At 39.5% G+C, this 20,702-nt stretch overlaps 2 protein-coding genes across 18 annotated transcripts in view; one reads left to right on the forward strand and one right to left on the reverse strand.

Annotated features, from left to right (window-relative positions):
- Positions 1-20,333, forward strand: part of LOC145961315 (cytosolic carboxypeptidase 1) — a 31,655-nt gene extending 11,322 nt beyond the window's left edge. For 11 of the 16 annotated variants that reach the window (XM_083081371.1, XM_083081370.1, XM_083081373.1 and 8 more), the window contains 6 exons: positions 17,789-18,041; positions 18,370-18,494; positions 18,804-18,956; positions 19,055-19,138; positions 19,231-19,375; positions 19,662-20,333. In XM_083081371.1, coding sequence (XP_082937497.1) covers positions 17,789-18,041; positions 18,370-18,494; positions 18,804-18,956; positions 19,055-19,138; positions 19,231-19,342 — 727 coding nt within the window. In that variant the 3' untranslated portion in view covers positions 19,343-19,375; positions 19,662-20,333. Of the gene's footprint in view, positions 1-17,788; positions 18,042-18,369; positions 18,495-18,803; positions 18,957-19,050; positions 19,139-19,230; positions 19,376-19,661 lie in introns of those variants that run through there. The other 5 variants (XR_014435614.1, XM_083081369.1, XM_083081380.1 and 2 more) reach the window with 5 other exon arrangements.
- Positions 106-8,083, reverse strand: Nw (narrow). 2 transcript variants are annotated; one of them, XM_083081394.1, is made up of 4 exons: positions 7,881-8,083; positions 3,495-3,852; positions 2,822-2,977; positions 106-1,849 (listed from the first exon to the last, which is right to left on the reverse strand). In XM_083081394.1, the coding sequence occupies exons 1-4, from the start codon at positions 7,924-7,926 to the stop codon at positions 1,123-1,125; spliced, it is 1,287 nt and encodes a 428-aa protein (XP_082937520.1). In that variant the 5' UTR covers positions 7,927-8,083; the 3' UTR covers positions 106-1,122. The 2 variants fall into 2 exon arrangements, with proteins under 2 accessions (XP_082937520.1, XP_082937521.1); XM_083081395.1 differs by having other exon boundaries at positions 1,710-1,849; positions 2,815-2,977.
- Positions 20,334-20,702: the final 369 nt, after the last annotated feature.

Genomic DNA, 20,702 nt, shown 5'->3' on the forward strand with positions numbered 1-20,702 from the left:
AAATCATGGCGGAATATTTCTAACTCTTGTCTAAGGCTGATGGAAATTTCTAACTTTATACTTAAGAATGGAACGGTGTAAGGGAACACGTGGCCGCGCGCCACGTTATAAGATTGTAATTGTACCTTTATTAAAGTTTAGTTATACAAATCGCACATTCGCGCCGTTGTACGCATAATTAATGTGGAAGTGACTTAACAGTTAGAGAACAACATTTCACATTAACGAAACTACGTACGCCAATCATCATACGTCTGAATGACCGAAACGTTAAAAGATTAACATTCGCGATCTTTTTAATATCCCATCGAAAATATCGAGAACTGTTGGACTATCGAACGTTTCGTCTTGCAGACGTATAGATATACATTAAATACGATGATGATTATTTCCTTATGAAGATATAAGACGCTGGCGGACGCGCTAGTAATGTCGATAGTAAATCCTGGGTCAGATTTTCGTTTTTTCCGATTTTTCGGAACGTTGACTTGTCATATTCAATATGACAATGAATTAAAGATGATTTGTCATATTTAATATGACAATAAATTAAAGATGGCAAAATCGAAATAAAGAATAAATGAGATGAAGATAAAACAGATTCTACGATTCGTTCGCCGGCGTCATTGATGATTCAGGATGAACTAAATAATCGTGTAAATGCCCTTGCGAAAATGTAGCAGTTTATCGAGTAACGTCGGCAGGAGAATAATTCGTCTTTTCGATTGATACCACGGCTTCTATCTTTTCGACAACTTTCGCAATATTATCATTTTCGAGCCGCGTTCGTTTCAAAGCGCCGAATAATTCTAACGGATGATCCGAAATCATTCATCTCTGCCTGCCGCCGACCGAGAAAGCTGACATGAATCGTGTCCCTCTCTCTGATCCAAAACTATCGAGCATTGTACCTGGAGTGTACATCTTAAGTTAGAACTAAGCGAGCGGCGACAAAGGCGGTGATAGTTCGCCGCCCGTGTCGCGTAACGAACTCGTGAGATATACATATATACCTAGTTCCAAGAATCAATCTATGTGTATGTGTAAATGTGTGTTTGTGTCTGTGTTTGTCACTTATACGACGCTAGATAACGCGACGTTGTCTAGGAAGGAAGTGAAGCGTTACTTGGACGGAGGGTCTAATACTTTGCCATTGGTGCGCACTTTGATGTTGTACCTGTAGGCCGGTTCCGCTTCTGGCAGGATCGTACTGCTGTCGTCGTCCTGGTCCTTCATCATCGTGTCCGCCGCCGGCTGGTCGTTCGCGTAGTCCGGCATGCTGTCGTATGGACCGATCGTGTGGGCGTTCTCGAGACCATTGTTGGGCAGCTCGGTCTCCGCGGCTAGGTCGCCGTAATCGGAAGATTCGCGATGCTCCATCCTTATATCTGACGACGAGGAGGAGGGGGAGATGACAGGACGGGACGCCGACGGCCGTAGAATCTCGCGGGTCTCAAAACCGTCGAAGACGCTGTCCTTGCGCGCTTGGGATGTCACGGCGGGGTTGTCGGTGAACAAGCTCGTGATATCCGGGATGTGCACCGGTCGAGTGTCGTCCACGTCGCTGACGGCCGAGCGTTCGTGCTCGTGGCCGTCGTCGAACAGCGATGTCGACGATGTTGTTCCGATAGCATGTTGCTGATTGCCAGATGCGGGAGCGACCGTGGTGATCAGCCTGCTGACGACCGGGTCCTCTGATAATTTCTCGTTCGCTTCTGGTGATGTCGCCTGCTCGTCCTGGTTGTCGGTATCCGAATAGTTATCATCGACGTTGGTATTGTCTTCGCGATCGCTCGCTTGGTCGTCGCTGGCTGGCGCCGAGGTGGTCGTAATGTAGGGCCTGTGATTTCTGGAAAGGCAAAGGATTCCTTTAGAGAACGATCGTCGTCATCTCGCTTTTGCAGGAATTGAGAAAATCTTTCGTGTGAATCTCTTGGCAATATTTACAATATTAAATTTGCATGTTGTGTTATTATCTTTAAGCGTTATACTAACAGAGCGTAGGAAAGCGTAGCTTCACTGTTGGAGATTACGATGGATTACAATGTGAATCTTTTTATATAATGTTATCTGCATCGAGAGAGTGAAGCCATACATTTTGCATACAAGTGTATGTATGTGTAAAAGGTATTTGGAAGGATTACTGTGCATCAAGAAGCGAGAAAATAATTATTGAAATCAAGTTCTAAAGGCATCTGCATAGAATCTGTATGATTGAGCTATTCTCAATCATTATACTTTTACTCCAAAGCTATTAGTTGTGCGTAGAAGATCTCAAAGGACTGGTTCATACCAAAGATCTCGCTAGTGTTTCGATCGCCAGTAATAATCGTTTTCCACTCTATCGTAAACTGTGAAAGAAAAAGCACCTGTCGTTTCAAGCTACTTTTATATTTTTAGACACTGCACAGAGGGAAAAAATTTAATCCGCCGATCAAGTATCGCGTTGTTTCGCGTCCTCGTAAATTCTCTACTAAAAAGGAAATCGCCAAGTTTTAATATCAAGAAGTTAGATCGGGATTACAACGATTTAATCGAGATGATACAGGCAGGTAAATATATATTCGCATGTAATAAAAACTTCTTCGTATCGCTAGAGAATCCGGATACTTCAGTAGCACGACCAATAAACACATTTGATTATCGCGACACATTTGCATATCTTATCGTCGGAGAATCGTTTGCTTCTTGTCCGTGCAAGAGCGAGAGGCATTCGCGAGATTCCCTTTTCTCCATCTTTCTCCTTCTTCTTTTCCCCTCCTCCTCTTTTTCTCTTTTTCCTTTCGTGTATTTTTGTGACAAGTATTATCTCACCTCTTACCCCTGAGTCGCGGAGACTGGAATGCTGCCGTAGTTGTAGTAGTAGCATCTTGTTTGCTCGCAGATAAAGTCTTTCACGAGGGTACAATCTTGCGCTTCCCAGGCTAACGTAGGTGCAACCATCGCGACGCATCCATCCGCGCTGCCGCTGTCGCCACTGAAACGGAGAAACTAGCTTTTGGAATTTAAACGAGAATACATTGTCATTAGTTATTCCATGCACGAGTGTTAAAGTGCTAGATTGAGGAAAAACGGTTGAGATAATCATTACTCATGATATGATACGGTTGGGTTAGCATACGATCCTTATTAATCGGATAAAACTCATTTTATTGAATAAATTAATTTTTTTCGAAGATACATGATGTAATTGATAGATATTTATATTTTATTGATTACTAGCAGATATATCATAGAATCTTTTAGACTCTTAATAATTAATAATGCAGAGCAATATAATTGAAAAATGACGTAAATTTCTTAATTTTATATTCTCGATAAATTTGTCGTACTAAGATAAGTTCAACATAAGTTCAACATAATTCGTAATATCTGCTGAGAATTAAAACTTTTAAGTTCCTCGTTAATTTTTAATATTTGATATTAATTTGTTTGAGATAAAGAAAAAGGTATAAAAATTTATTAGAGATTAAAAAAGATACAAAAAATATTACCTTTCACGTGCCACTCTCTGAGGCTCGGTGCCGGGTGGCACGTCGGCAGATCTGTTGCCAGGTCGCTTCAGCATGTAATCAAAGGTGACATTGAACGGCAATCCCGTGCTCATCCACAAAAACATGTCGGTGCCTAATTTGTTGCCAGAGGTCCAAAAATCATATTTCGTGTAACCGGCGTTTTTCAGATATTGCGTCATCGTGTCGGCCTTCTCCTTCGTTTCGAAGGACGCCAATTGGAGACCCAGCGAACGGCAATATTGATACGCCAGGAAGTAGTTGAGTTCTGGACTGTAGGGATTCATCCGTGAGACGAAATACTGTATGCCATCCAGCTGGATCGTTGTGATTCTCTGGGCTGTAAACATGTTTATATGTCTTTAATATGCTTAAGAGCTATTTGCATCATGCTTTATTTTAAGTCACGTTGAAGTAGTATTACACCAAACATTCAATTGTGGGGCCTGCGAAATTGGGACAAACTAGTTGATACAATCAGGCTAATTCGCGTGATAATTTTATCGCATATACTAGACTGGAGTATGCATCTACTAAATTATTAAATTAACGAATATGAAAGCAGAGTAACATTACATTTATATGAAAAAGAAATATTAATTTCAAAAATAAAATACATAATATATATATTTTTATCTTTGTTATTATATAATACTTTTTGTATTTTTATATTTTTACATTTTTACATTTGTTCGTGTTTCGATTAAATATATTTTATATTTTCTACAATTTTTTAAATAATTTAATATTTTATTTAAAAAAGATATATATATTTCTTCTTTTCGTAGAACTTCTTATAGTTTATCGAAGCACGTGTCTGTCGCGAACAAAGCCGCAAATGGCAATAGGGATGACGGGAAAACGCGTTATATGAATTCTAATGTAGCTAGTATCCTATTTTAGTATCGTAGTGCGAAACGATCAAGAATCCCGTTACGATTAATAAAAACGTTCACATATCTTTCAATGCAATATCCAGAATCGATCATTAATGTAGAAGCAATGGCATCGAGATTGTTCAAACTTAGAGATTTTTAGATAATTTGTATTCAAATATCTCTTAGATAATTTATACAGTAGTAATCTTTCTCTGTCTCTCTATTTTTCTTTCTCTCTCTCTCTCTCTTTCTCTATCGATGATAAATTCCAATTATATAACGCACAAGAGTCATTTAGATTTATATGCTAAGAAGAGCGTATCATTCACATCGTGCTTTTATGCTATACAATAGCGATGTAAGACGCAGCAAGTGGCACGAAATTAAAACGATTATTTCAGCGTCGTTCATGCCCGTCTCGTAACACGATTTTAATTTCACTCTAAATGCGTACCCTGACGCGGCGCGTTTTTTAACCGGCCTCACAATGACTCCAAGTTTTTATGAGAAGTGTTCACATGATATATCGAGTTCATTGAACCGCCACGGTTATTTGGTTAACTGTATTTATGAATTACAAAGTGCGTCCCGAGATCCCCGAATAGCCCCTAGGTGAACGAGTGTCGCAACCAAGTCCCCCTCATTGTTTCTAGACGCGATTGTTCTCCGTTCTGCATCACACTTTTACGACTGCGAAGACTGTCGCTCGTAAGAGAAATTAATTTTTTACATTCAAAAAACCGAATATATAATTTAAAAAAAAAGAAACACCGATACAAACGCGTAATGATTACGTGCGTAATAATACGTTCGAAATTAAGAGTGATATCTCTTTAATTCCACATGCGAGAGAGTTATGAAACGAAATTGAAGGCTTCAACGCAAAAAGAGGACAAGTTCATCTCATCTCGTCGTTCGGAAAAGATTCAAAGAAGGCTTAATGATTGAAAAATCAAAATAAAATATCAAAGGGCCAAATGGACAAGTGCAATGTGAATGAAAGTAAACACCTGGAAAGGATCCATATTATTATCCGTTTAAATTTTCAGAGAGACAAAGTAAGCTCGCTAATCGTCATTTATATCTCGAAGATCTCGGCGGAATCAAAGTGTACGAATCGATTTAAATCTCTCGATACCAAGACAGGTAGTTTCAGGCTAGTGCAGGCAAATTGCATCGTTGTACGGTGAAGGCAAGACCGGAACGAGAGATGGCCGGTCGGCAAAAGTCTAGTCACGGCTGTGGATACTTCGCAGAGCGCATCCGGAGCAAAAACGTTCCGGATCGTGAAGTTGGACGTGCAGGTGGTGGTAAATGACCCGAAGGCCTTGAGACGTCTGCCGCCGGTGCGCGCGCGAAAGAAGAGGCGACTAGTCGCTTTAACTACAGCTTCGTTCACGTAATGCGTTCCCGGCTGCCGACTAATGATTTTCGATGAGATCCGACTCGCGCAAGGAATGCGTACATAAACGGGAGCTCGAACCTCTGTAAACGATCTCGATAAACGTATAAACCCGCGTATAATCTTTTTCTTTTCATTTTTAATAACTATGGATGACTATCGTCATCCAGGACGAGAGATCTTTTTTGCTTATGAAGATTCCGATATATACACGCACATAAAGGTGTAATAAAATTTATTTTCTTCAATATTTTGCTTAAGAAATTATCGTTTTATTTTTGTGCAGTTTAAAGATGACATCATTTTTCATTTTTTAAAGATATTTCCAGGCTGTAAATATTTCATTATACAAGATAGAATTTTAAAAGGATAGAAAAGAAAGAACGTATGCTATTTGTCTGAACCATCGGTCATTTCCAATTCACACTTTAAATGAATCAACAGTTGGTGCATGGCTTTCTTTAATGACAGGAAAGCAAAAGGCTGCAAAACTATCGAATAATGTAAAAAGATTTTAAAGTATATATTAAATGAAGAAAATATAAATATCGAATCAAACAAAAAGTTTGAGAAAATTATACAATCAATGAAATTATATAAAAAGGCTAAAAACCACAGGCGCTGAACGAAGTTGCGAAATCTGTTACATATTATATGTTTGATGGAGTGGAAAATATTAAGTACGTATTGATCAGAAATACATTACAATTGTAGAGAGATAGATATACAACAAACTTTTCGATTCGATCCGCTCCTTTTCAATGTCACGGATTAAGAAACGGTTCAAGAGATATCAAAACGTGTCAAAAATATAAAATTCAAAATTAACGGAAACAGTTACGCAAATTGTAACTTAAAAAATCGATATACATATTGATAATTATGATAAGCTCATAATGCAAGAATGATAATAATCCAAAGATCTGTAAAAAGAAAAGGACAGAGCAACACACATTAATCTTTTCTTTTTTTAATTGTTGCATGGTTTTGCTCGTAGAATGTGTGTTGCTTTGTCCTTTTCTTTTTACAGATCTTTAGATTATTATTATAATTCTTGCATTATGAGCTTATTATGCAACTAAGAAAAATTAGTGGCCTTCTTTCATCCCGTCATCGCATTTAATACATTCATTTACTGTGAAATTTGGACAGCTTAACACTACATGTTTTTGCCATGCGTTTTTTGCCTAGCTTCGATTTACACCGGCGTTTACAGGTGAGCGACTCGCAATTCTGTGAGCACTTCCTTTATTTTCTTTTTGCGAATAATTATCAATATGTAAATCGATTTTTTAAGTTATAATTTGCGCTGCGTTCGCTGTATGCTTCCGTTAAATAATTTTGAATTTTATATTTCTGACATTGTTTTGATATCGCTTTTGAATCGTTACTTAATCCGTGACATTGAAAAGAATCTAAAGCGGATCGAAACGTTTGTTGTTTATCTCTCTACAATTGTAAAAAAATGGGTTTCTGATCAATACATACTTTTTATTTTCCACTCTATCAAACATATAATATGTAACAGATTTTATGACCTTCTTCAGCGCCTGTGATTTTTAACTTTTTTATATAATTTCATTGATTGTTTATCATTTAAACCACATTATTGTTTTTTAATTTAAAAATGATACAATATAAAATATTACAACATATTCTTAATTTTCTCTCTAATATTTTTAAATATGTATATCTCTCTTTTCTTGACGTGAAAAAATATTTACAGTAAAATTTTATAGAGGAATGAATAAAATATTTAATCCGAATAAAAAAACATTAAACAGAAATATTTCAAAATCCGAAATTTTATCGATTTTACAATTTCATCTCTTTCCCGCAAGTTTGAGAATTTTTCCTTAGTACTAGAATATAAATTATGCCGTAGTGACGAACATTGTTACGCGCAACATTTAGATGGACGGTCAGAAAGCTGCGTAGGAGACACTGATCGAACGGAAGAGTGCATAAACGTGCCCGTGATGAGATCAAGAGAACAATCATTTCATAATAATGAAGACGTCACCGGCGAGTGTTGATGTGAGCACAACCGAACCGTGGCATTGTGTCGCGTTGCAAAGGGTTACTAACCTGAGGCGAAGACCACGACGACGAAGAGCAACAGGATGATCTTCATGTTGGCCGATTGTACTGGCGATGCGGCGATCAAGCAGTCAATCGTTTCCGTTTCCGATTCTCGTCTCCCTCTCCCGCTCTCTCGTTCTCTCTTTCTCGGAATACACCGGATGTTAGTGTTAGGGTCGCGTTCTCGGACTGGCCTCGCGCCGCGCCGTGAGCCCCCTTAAGAGTCTTCTGCCCGGATCCCGGAGGAGGGGGTCGTTGAAGATGATTCACTGGCTAACCTAGAGCAGGAGAGCACCAACGCGCGAAGGGGACGGCGGCAATAGCGGCGGATGACAACGACGATGATGACATGGAAACGAATCGAAAAATGATCGAGTCGCGCCGCGAAAAAAAAATCGCGGATTACAAGGTCGAGGAAGGAGATGCGCGATGAACAATCTATATATTGAACAACGAATCTGGAGGTATATATCTTGTGATCGATGACGCCACGCTTGATTTGACATGGGTCCTCCCTCTTCCTCCTTCTTCCCTCTCTGCGAAGATGATGTGCAAAATCGAGGATGTATATTAGAGCCCGAAGAGAGAGATACCTCTTCTCGCGGTTGCAAAGTGTTTGAAGAGATAATTGTGTGTTTAAAGGCCTTTGTCAACAGATGAAAAGACGTATTTTTAGACACTCGACACGACGTTTTTAACGATCAAATATTTAGATATACTTTCGCAATCATAATTCGTAAATAATTTTATTTTTACGGTAAATGAAAAAAAAAATACACCGAACGATATATATTATACATTTTCATTCTGGAATAAATTAATACCGCGTGATCCATCATCTATCATTAAATAATTATTTTTACAATAAGGATGGTTTGCTCCACTTGTCTTAAAGCCTGTTAGCGTCATTCCATACGTACATATATTTCGCGTTGGTACGATTGTAAATTAACGGATAACGTATGATTACATCGGGTTAATTATATTAACTAGTGGAGTCTTCGAATGAATAATGTTTGTTCAGTTATAATCCGTTTGCAAGTGGCATGGATATGAAATAGTGGAAGGACGAGTAATAGCAAAAACGTCGTTATCCGCGTATCGATCAATGTAGCGTTTATGTTGATCCCATTAATAATATACGCGCGCGCGAACCCGGTTCTCACTTTGTTGCCGACACCATGAATACTCTTTCTCTCTCTTTCTCTTTCTCTCTCTCTCTCTTCCTCTCTTTTTTCGCTCGCGGTGCGGAATTTTACTTTGCCGCGTCTTCACGGTTCTCCGTGGATTTGTATCGACGGTGAGCAGCAAAAAGACGCCGGTTTCAAGGCAGACTTCATTTCTGAACATCTTTTCTCTCGGAGGCATCTTCGCGAAAGCCCCGATATCATCCACCCCTAAAAATCGCCTCGCATCATTCGTCAGCGAAACGACACGCACGATCGTGCCGCTTAAATTCAACGCTAATTGCGACAAATCGTATACCTTTGAAAAGAAAATTTGTAAATTATACCCTCTCGACCATACGGTACGTATACAAGTACTTGGCTCGTATACGTTATATATGTGTACCTCGAGTTTTAAACGAATAAACGGATCGACTGATGGAGGAGGCTCAGAGATATCGATTGTTAAAGTCTACTCGATTAAATCTCGTCCAAGTATCCATCGGAATATCGATTCATCTAACGATTTATAGATTTTGCTGTAGAATCGCGAAGCATCTCGGAGAGGTATACCGTTCGACATGCTTCACTGTCGTAGAAGAGGCGATTATAAATTTTCTGCGAGAGTCGAGACTTCAACCGGTTCGCTTCTTCGAGGCCTTTAGCGCCGTCTATTCTTACGGCGCTTCTTCTCACGCTCGATTTCTCTCGCGAGAACGCATCGTCATCTTACGAACGCATCTTCCCACGAGATCCGATGGAATTCTCATTCGAATGCACAATATCGCAAAATATAGGCTGCGAGGCGCGTGCGAGGACTACTGGGCGCGTCTCAATTAAGCTTATGCTCGTGATTAATGACGCGAGATCGTATCGTCGGGATGGCCACCGTCGTTCGCGAACGGGGTATTAACGAGTTATCGAGCATTTCACTAGCATCCATTCGCATATGATGTCTCGTCGATGATTTTGCGAGGAACGCCACGTACATTATCTCGGATTATCCGTGGTATTCCGTAATCTTAAGTGGAAACAGTGATATTTCATCGTTTGCGCACGACGTTTTAAATTTCTTCCTTCTCATGCCTAGCTCTAAGGCATTTTTTCTCGATTTTCAGTGAAATTTCTAAATATTCGACTGAACCATTCAAATATTTCATTCGTCTTGTTATAAATATTTTTCGCATTTCAAAGTTTACGTTATTAATTCGCAGATATTTTGATGCGTGCTGGACCAATGATTGTATCGCTGGTATCGAATGCGGTTCTGTATCGATAACCTGGGCCGCGAAAATGCCTACGCTATTCAAGGTAGACTTCATTTTTTTTTTTTACCTTTGTGTGTTCCCTCTATTCGAATGATCGATCCTGTTCTCGAAATACCGGACGATCGATTCTTCTCTCGTTTGCCTCCGATCGTTGATTACGATACGGGGAACCGGTACGAAAGGCTACATATGTACCCCAGAAAATACGGCGCGTTCTCTTCCCCCTCGTTATCGTCCGTGTACGGTATTATCTTTCTCGTTTTCTCTCTTTCTCGCGAGATATGCCCGGTGGCAGAATCGCCTGGATCAATGATCGGATACGCGATGTGTTATTTCTGGCATACACTGTCCGCCGTCAGCAAAAAGCACCTCGCGTGACATCCAAGACCTACCGCACTACGGAAACTATCCTCTTCTCCGGTCTTACCGCGCAGCATCCGTCTGTTGCATCCTTTGCCGCGCCGCGAGCTTAATGACAGGGTAGCGTAAACCATGCCGGTTCCCTTCGCGGGCACGATTCGAGAATGCAGATGAAGAGGCGTTTTGCGGTCGCCGTGTATTGCGGTTTCTTTTAAATTAAATGCATCTTGATGTGAAACGCGATTCAATAATCCCTATATTGAAGATTTGCGATTCGTATTAAAACTAGATCTACGCTAGAACTTAATGTTATTGATTAGAATAGTTTCATATAAATAACCATCCATTATTCGCTCATAATGAGATTTTTTATTCTTATTTTTTTATCATAGTAAATTGTATTTTATTTTATTATGATATATTTTTAATTATTTTATCGATATATTTTTTTATTATTTATTAAACAGAGAATTCTATGAGAAATTAATTGATAATAGTTGCATTTCAAATTGCAAATTCTCTTAAGAAAAAATTCACTTTAAATATGACGCTCGAATTAAAGAGGAAACATCTTGAAATTTCTGCATATATCGAAATGCGCCTTGAATGCCTGAGCTTGTACCTCGCGGCACAACTCACGTTTCGCCGGTTACTTTGGTATAGGTCAGTTTAACAGGTTGGATTCCCATCGCGGTATTCCCGTGGGAATGCAACGCGTCCGTTCGAGTACACTCAGGTCCAACGACACTTACAGAGTTCTCCTCGTGAATCTCTCTATGTGGTGGTAGATAAGAGACGAAAGCAGGAGCTTCGGTGCGCTGGATAAACAAGCGCTCTTCCAGCAGCATCATCACCATAGCCATCGTCGTTGTCTCTTCGTCCTTCCGTTCTCTCTTACCAGCACTTTTCTTTCTCTTTCATCTCGTTTTCTTCTTCTTCGTCTTCTTCTTCTTCTTCTTCTTCTTCCTACCTTCTTTTACTCGATCTGTTCCATGCGAGGGAGACGCTAGGAACAACTTCTCACAGCCGCGCCGAGGGACTTGGTCCTTTTTTCCTAAAACAAAAGCAAAGACGGGGGTTCGCCGCGGTGGCCAGCAACGGCCAGCAGCGACCATCGTCGGCCGCGCGACGAGGAGGAGGAAGCGTGGAAAGTGATGGAGCAGGAGATGCGAGAGGGAGGATGCCACAGGGGGATTCTTGCCGAGGTCTATTTCAGGCTCCGCCAGCAATCGCGCTATGTAAGGCTCTCTTCTTTCCTTCCCTCGGTTACTTCTCCTCTCATCCTTTTTTCCATTCTGCCTTTCCCTCCCTCCCTCCCTCCCTCCCTCCTCATTCTTGCTCCGGTGCCCCTTCGTCTCCACCGTCCGGCTCTCTTCTTCTCCTTTTTCTGTGTGTACGGAACTCTCGGTTTTAGCTCGCGAACAGCGTCTCGGACCGAGACGATCCGAGGAGCCGTACTGCCCCGGAGGCTTCGACGGCGTTCCTCCATTTTGATACCTCTAGGACAGTGATCCTCATACGATCGCTTCGCGATTAATCGAACATTGTGTCTCGAATATATTTCAAAATTTATCCACACGATAAAGATGTATCTCGAATAAATTCCAGGCGATGAACCGACGCAAGAATCTCCGAAATGACGTATTTCGCATAAATTTGAGATTAATTAACAATTTTACGTCCATATTTCACGTCATTTATTAATTTGTAGATATTTAGCTCACGTAAAAATTCTACATTTCATCCTTTACAATAGAGAGGTATATCTTGATTTTATATTCGATTCTCAAGAAGCAACGTCGAAAAAGACGAGAAAAAGAGATCGCTCCGACACGATAGGATAGGGTGCCGACGCGTAACTATTTATAGAATTCAGTTCTATCCCGAAAGAATCCAATTATAAGTGCGCAGGAGTGGTCGAGCGACTTCGTAGTACGAAAGGGCCGTGCGACCTTGCACACTTTTTTATGGTTCACTCTTTTGGAGCCATAATTCAGTTAGTACCAGAGCAGCTTATGGACTTGCTCTTTCTTTTGGAAAGTCTTAAAACAGTGTCTCTCACCAATAAATTTACGTTATGACATGATCCTTTTAGCGAATAAAACTGTTGGATGAAGATCAATATAATAGATCATTATCGATTTGTCAAATATATCTGAGAGCTTTTAATTTTTTACCACGCAGAATTTTAAGCAAATATAATTATAAATCGTTGATTTCAAAACGTAAGAACTTTCAGCGTAATTATAATCGTAAAACAGCATTTTATGTCTCTTTTTATCGCATATTAATTACATTCTTCGTGTAATTAATTATATATTACGATGCAGTGGCATGAAGATTTAAAGTTGAGAACCGATCGTCGACTACCGATCGTTTCTCTGGAGCGTGGTTCATCGATTACGTACGCGGCTTATTATGTAGCCCCGCTGAGGTCCTGAATATATATTTAGACAGTTTCACGCGGGAAGGGGGAGGGCAATATATAATGAAATTATAGCAGCCGCTCGCGGAATGTGGCGCGGTGAAACGCGCGAAATACGTAATATCCTGGGCGCGATATCCTCGAGCGCGTTACATCGAGAACTGTGGCGTGATTCTCTTTTTTTACTTTCAACGTATATCTTGTGCGCAATTAATGATGAAATGATCCGAATGACCGCCGCGTAATAATAACGAGCGCGATGATTGCGGGTCGTTAGGGATGTCATCCTAGCATTGCCACGGCCGGTTTTACTCACGGTTTTACTCACGCCCTTGTTGCGGTTACATGCCTCGGGGAAGAGTCTAAGAGGACGACCTAGAACCTGAAACCGTGAACTCTCGTCCGTCCGATTACGAGGTCGAGGTGAAGAGGTCTTAACATCATCGGACGGTTCGTTACGTGGTACGAAGGCGCATTTTCAAGAAAAACGTTTCTTTGTATGTACAAGGTGGTCACACGCTATTATATCTACATAAACAGATCAGACGCGACACATGTGCGACAAAGTGCATGTTATGATACATAATGTGTGCGAGTTTAATATTAGATTTATATATATGTATTCTTAAGAGTAAAGGATAAATGTATTATAAAGTTAAATTTTAATTTTTTTTTATTTTTTATTTTTTATCTTATTTTCAATATGTCATATTATAACAAGCTGTAGAAACATTTCATTTCATGCTTCTAATATATCCTTGGAATTCATTAGGATTATACTGTTCGGATGATGAGTATTATATAAGAGGAACGGATAATAGTATGTAAATTTACAACCGGCAATTCTCTAATAGTGATATTTAATAGCTATTTTATCAACAATCGTTTTGATAGTGGCACCGGAAATTGCACCGTCATAATACTTGATCAATCTAAAAAAAATTAATCGATAGCAAAGAGGTATAGAAGATCGTCGAAAAGACATTCTGTGTTATGACGGACAAGTTACAGTCGCTTGCGTCCCTCGAGCTAAAAAGACTAGCGGATAAGGGAAAATAAAAGTGGCTGGTCGATATCATCGAATCATTTGATCCATAAATCTTCATTAATATGATGCTATCCGGCCGATCCGCTTCTGGATAATAATTTATCCGGGGCTCTCTCCGCCTATGGAAAAATCTCACAGTCTCATTCGCGTCAGACACACATCTCGTATATTCATAATACGTCTTTTCTTATCGGCGTGTTAAACCTCGGAGGACATCCTCGACGCTATGAGCAAAAACTCGCAAGAAAGCCGCGTTTTGTTCCCGCGAGAGGAAATCGCGTTTTAACCGGAGACGAGCGTCTTCGAAGAAATGATCTCCCGAGAGCGAGAGAGAAAGAGAGAGGGAGGAAGAGAGAGGCATAGAAGAAGCGAATGGATTTGCTCGCCCTTTGCCGTCCGTGGAAAAAGGGTCGGCTCGGAGACCTTGGGTCGAAGGAGGAATGCAAATCGAGACCGGTCACGAATATTCTAATGTGCAGTTAGTCGCTACAACGGCCGTGGCGAGGGAACGTCATTCGTTTCCTCCCATCGGCGCAGCAGCCACGATTGCACCCCGGGTGCATCATGCTCGCGCACCCAGAACAACTCGCGACTAGATACTTGGCGTGCCTCCGAATGAGCCGGAACGGCTCATTCGAAACGCAAATGACGGTGTCGAATCTCGTAATGACGACGGTATCCACGATATTTTTAGCACCAGCAAACAGGTTGCTGTCCTTTACACTCGCAACGCGATTTCCGATATTATGTTGATTAAGCTAAATGTATAGGGGAATGACCAGCCGGGGAAGATCGTTGAAAGATCATTCAACTTCTTCGCTAAAAACGAAGGAAACGGCATATTTGTCGCCTATCTACTTTATTTAAGTATCGAATAATGTTTACAGTTTCCAATATTTTCGCGAATTCTTATATCAAATGTCATTTTTATGAATATCTAAATATATAATGAGCCCTTTTGCAACACTTATAACGTACACTGGTGCGTTGCGCACTTTGTGCGTAGCGATGGCGGCGATGCATTACGAAACGACGTTACCGTGTTCACGTATGCGCGAGATTCAGAGACGTGGAAACGGAGCCGAGAGGAAAAAAAAAAAACGTCCAACCACGAGATTGTTGCACGATCGAACCTCGGGATAACCCCGAGGAGAAAATGCTTCCAAGCTCGGAGAAGACGGGACGGAGATAGATGCGAGCGGACGCGGATGGTAGTAAAGTTCACGGAAGAAATACGCGATGCACACGTAGAGGAAGGGCCCTAGGAAAGCAGAAGTTCCCATGATGCCCGTAGAATTTCGCTTTACGATCGCAAGAACGGACCTTCCCGAGTCCTCGCGCCCTCATCTCTTCCTCGATTTCTTTGTCGGTTATTCCGAGAATTCTCGCTAAGATCCAATATCTCACGGTTGTTTTTTCGAGCTGCCATTTTTACTATTTTTCTACCAGAGATTTATGCCACATTCGAGTGGAGATAATGACTTAACTCGACAAAGAGGAGATTAATAAAGATTTAACGATTATTGGTTATCGATTGGTGAACGAGATTTGGTTATCATATCTCGATGATAAAAATCTCGACATTTATCATGAATAGCCTGTACTTGTCGATTAAAGCGTGTAAAGATAAGTGTCAATAATAGATTGAATCTTGGATCAATTTCAAATTGATTCAATAATCTCAATTACATACGAGAGAATTTGATGGCTGTGTCTGTTTATTTGAAATATTCGCGATACTACATAAATGTGCAAGCGGTATCCTTTGAACGTTTGACGTGAAGTGTATGTCCGAGACGAGTCGGTCGGTTGCATACAATTTGTACAGGATCTCACTAGAGGTGAGAGAAGTTTGCAGTCAAGGCTTCTCTCCTCCTCGAAGAGTCATTGACATTGGCGGATGGCACGAAGAGAGACTGATGCTGCCCATTACATCGAATGGTTAATAAAACAGCGACACTCTCATTGTGCAGGCATTCAATTATCGTTTCCAAACATATGACTCATCCTCGTGAGAGTTCTTTCTACACTGGAATCTCATTATTTCCATGAATAAGAATCGAAGAGAAAATTCCTAACATTCAGAAGTACTTTCGAATTAAAATGAGCTCTCTGCGAACCTGTCTTTTTATCTTATATAATCAATTACGTAAAAATTTAAATTTAAATTTACTATCATATATTATACATATCATAAATAAATAAATAAATATATATGTATTGAAATTTTTAGATGATATAGCTTTTTTACATTTCTTATAATTCCGATTTAATTTTAGCGAGGTCTCATGTTATTTCATGAATTTAAATTTGGGAGAGAGTTCCGTGTGTTCGAATCTTGCTCGGGAAAAAGAGCCAGACGGAGACTTGTTTCGCGGATGTAATGCTCGCCGTCAGATGTTGAATGTTCTTAATAGCGTTACCTGACGAAGCGCCTTGGACGTCCCCTCGCGATTTCGTTTCGCTGCGCGTTCTGAGACAACCAATCGTTTTTTTTTGGCATTGCATGCGCGTGATGAGATGTATTATCTCGAATGACTGTCCTCTTTCGCCGGCTTCTGCGAACGCGGCGAGTCGGTGAACGTTTCTCTCTCGACGGAACTGTCATCAGGCGTACATACGTCAGCGTTAGCTGTCACTCTCGCCATGCGTGCTCATTTAAATCGCGTTATATATAAATAAATGCATAATTACTCCATTAAATGCCGCAGATACATGAAGCATTTTTGTATGAATTTTCGAATGCTTTGAGCACTTTAATGCTTTAATGTCGTTTCACTCAAAACTTGACTTTTCTTTCACTTCTACTTCGGAAAAAAAATCGAGTCTGCTTAATATTCCATGGATCGAGATATTAGTGCGGGACGATATATGTGGTATCAAGACAATAGCTATAATTCAAGCGACCGTCTTCATTGATTGTCACCTGCCATACCCCACTATTAGCTATGCACGACGCATAGAAGGCGTCACTTCCTCTGACTCCGGCTTCCGGCCGCCGGAAACGTCCTTCTAACCGTGGCTGAATCCTTAAATGAAAACGATCTCTCGCGGTCCCTCCCTTCTTGGATCGATATATTGAGACGAATCGTTAAGTGCATTTATTGCATAATTTACCTATATATATAGATAGACGCGTTTGATATATAGATTTCCAGGAAATTACCGGATATCGTAAACTTGAGAAAATATCTTAGGAAATTGGTTAATAAATAATGCTTGCAAATTACTTCGCTCGAAGAGACGCATAAATATCTCGAAACTTGCTGCGCAAACGTTCGCACGCGTTAAAATTATTCCATCATGTTATCGAAACACATGCATTCTTCCATGGCAAATATTGAAATGGTAGAAACATGTTAGAAAAAGCTCGTTGTATGATCAGATATGTTGACATCAGAAAAAGCTACTTTGGAATTTCCGGTCTCGCATAAGACACTTGACGATATAATACACTTACAATCGTACTACGTGTAATGTAGAGCGAAGATCATTTCGAATAACTTCAGCTTTTAAACGTTCGTGATCCATTCATGACGAAGTGTCCGGCTAGAACTGGCGTTCCGTCTCTTTATGTATGACATTCATCGATATGTGTCGTCCACTTTTAACGTTCTTACAACGTACGTTGCTTTCGTTGTCGACAGCAATCGTTACGGTCTAACGAACGAAGACCTGAACCGACGCTGGAGCAATCCCAATCAGATGTACCACCCGGTGATCTATCACACCAAGGGCCTGATGGAATACTGCGCCAGGGTGCTTCAGAGACCGCCCCACGTTTTCGTCGACTATCATGGCCACTCGCGGAGGAAGAACGTGTTTCTGTTCGGTTGTTCAAGGTCGGGTTCCTGGAGCGCCGCGGACAGGGCGAAACCGGACCAGCCGGTGCAGTATTTGGTAAGAGAATCGACGGAATCGACTATAGGCAATATTTTTAGGTTCTTCGTTCGCGTGCGGATCATTCATCTTACATTTACTGATCCGATCCAGCGGAAGTTTATCACTTTCAGCGACTTTTCGCAGCGCGAGCTTTCGATTTGCGCGAGCAATTATGCGTCGCGACAGCCGCCATTTATTTCACTTCATCCTGAGAGCATTAATTAGCGATAACCAGTCAGCAATATCGCGAGAGGGGCGTTTTCCTCCTCTCAAGACTTCAGGATTTTCATCAGAGCTACCGAATGCGACCTCGTAATAATCCTCTCGTGCATTCGTTCTGTATCAGATGTTACCGCATCTCATGCAGAGGACCTCGCCGGCTTTCGCTCTGCCGCTCTGTTCCTTCAAGGTCGAGAGAAATAAGGAATCCACCGCCAGAGTGGCTGTATGGCGGCAGTTGGGTGTCTCGAGGTAAAACGACTATGCACTAGGCAGCGATCTGATTCGCAATGTGATTCTGAAACAACAAAGTTATTCGATGCAATATTTCGAAAACACATCTAATATCAAAAATCTCTTTTTCGGAATTTAAATCGCGTACACTAATTTTTGACTAACACTAAAATTAATAGCTCGAAACATTTTCATTTCGCATTCATATTTGCTAATTTTGTGTTGATGTATTTGTAATAAAATGCAATTATATAAATATTACAAATATGTCAGTTTATCATTAATCATTAATAATCATTAGTACTCATTAATATTTCATTCAAACAGAAGTTACACGATGGAGAGCAGCTTTTGTGGGTGTGATCAAGGCACATTAGCCGGATTGCATCTCGATACAGGGCACCTTAAAGCTATTGGGAAAGATTTCTGTCAAGCTCTATCCATGATGAAAGACGCCGATGACGATTGGGCTGTCGGAAAGTACGTGAAAATATTTTGCTTTCATTTATTTTCGTAAGAATAAATCTAATTAAATATAAATTTGTCATTTATGATTGGCAAAATACCTACTAAGAAAGAAGAACATTGGATATATATTTATATATAAAGGATTTCAATATCTTGAATTCAAAAGAGAAAACAACGCTTTCGAGGATCATATTGTTAGTTTGCGAGCTATTTCTTGAGATATGAATTATTCTATTATTGTGATCAAGATAAGAGATTCTACAGATTAATATGTTATTCGACATAGCTCGACGGAACAGGCCTGTTGCCCGAGAAAGTGCGTCTTACGAAAATCGCGGAAGATTCCGAAATGTATTCAGGATAAACACGCTATACATCATACTATGGCACCCTCTTAGCAAACGAGATAATTAAACAATTACAATTCTAAGGCAAGATTTATGTATGATCATCCGTGTGCCAATTTAACGCTTTCATTAAATTGTTTCATATTACATTTGCGTTATCATTGGTGTCGAACTAACTTGCCTATATTGATAATAACAACTTAAGCAAAAAACTGTCATTTTTTTTAAATGTATGGTTAAATAATCATTAAACATGTGTACATACGCGTACTTACTGATTTTTAAGTTAAATCAACAGTTTGCTCGTTCAGTTCATCATTTAGTATCGTTTCATTCAATATCGTTAATTATGTCTTATGTCTCCTTTTAGAATTCCCACGGAAAGACATCTCGAGGAGACAGGCTGCATAGATGATGAAGTATGTTCCGATAGCGAATCCAATGAATCTGATTTTGAGACTTAAGAGACTTCGCATTTTAGTCAAGTATCAGCAATTATAAAATTCATTAGTTAATTGTCTGTATAAAATTTAAAAATTGATATAAATTTCCGTTCTGATAGTATAGCATCAAGTGTGTCATACTTTAGAAAACTTTTAAGAGAAAAATATCTTAAATAATGTTTATTTAAAACTAGTAACCGCTACCTCTTTTATCTATTTACGTTGCAAAACATATTTGTACATATTTTGGAAGTTGAACTTTATCATATAAATAAAATTATTTGTGCTATAGAGTTAATAGCGTGAAAACGCTACTTAAGTTAGTTATATGTGATTACGTGCGATTTAGGAAAAAATAAAATTCGTGAATTTTACATATATATCGTTAGAAGAAGTCATTTAAATAATAATTATAATAATATATACAAAGTTTTTATATTTAAGAAATTTTTGGATTTTATCTTCGTGAAAAGATATTAAACGATATCAAATGATAAGGGAGTTGTATCACACATTCCCTCATACTATACCTCGCTCTATACTTTATACGCTTAACGTATGATTAATAAACATAAGAAATAAATATTATTGAATTGTGATTACCTGCAGGTTTATGAGACTTCGCCCCTTGATCCTCTTATCTGTAGTGAAATATGATTTACAATATCTTAAGTTCTTGATGAGCCTTGTATCAATATAGCATTAATTACAAATTTTATAGTGACTCGAGAGTAATCTGAACAGTAATTATATGCTGATAAAATTTAAACAAATAAATAAATTATTTTTCAATAATTTAGGAAATAATAACCTAATTTATATACCAAGATGCATATCATTTTGTTTAATTATGCTGAATAATATTGAAATAAATGGTTATCTTGTACCACATAATAGTGCAATTTTAAAGTAATTATAAATATAAATACAAAAAATAAATTGCAACATACTATTATCAATAGACTAAT

This window comes from Camponotus vicinus, unplaced genomic scaffold (assembly GCF_025532165.1).
Source record: "Camponotus vicinus isolate PSW18456_S1 unplaced genomic scaffold, iyCamVici1.0 SCAF_11, whole genome shotgun sequence".
Classification (NCBI taxonomy): domain Eukaryota; kingdom Metazoa; phylum Arthropoda; class Insecta; order Hymenoptera; family Formicidae; genus Camponotus; species Camponotus vicinus.

Excerpts from the sequence above, each read along its gene's own strand:
- Nw (XM_083081394.1), bottom strand. The coding sequence starts at position 7,926 with ATGAAGATCATCCTGTTGCTCTTCGTCGTCGTGGTCTTCGCCTCAG. Across the intron at positions 3,853-7,880 it reads CGTCGTGGTCTTCGCCTCAG|CCCAGAGAATCACAACGATC; the intron begins GTTAGTAACCCT and ends ACATGTTTACAG. Across the intron at positions 2,978-3,494 it reads CAGAGAGTGGCACGTGAAAG|TGGCGACAGCGGCAGCGCGG; the intron begins GTAATATTTTTT and ends TCTCCGTTTCAG.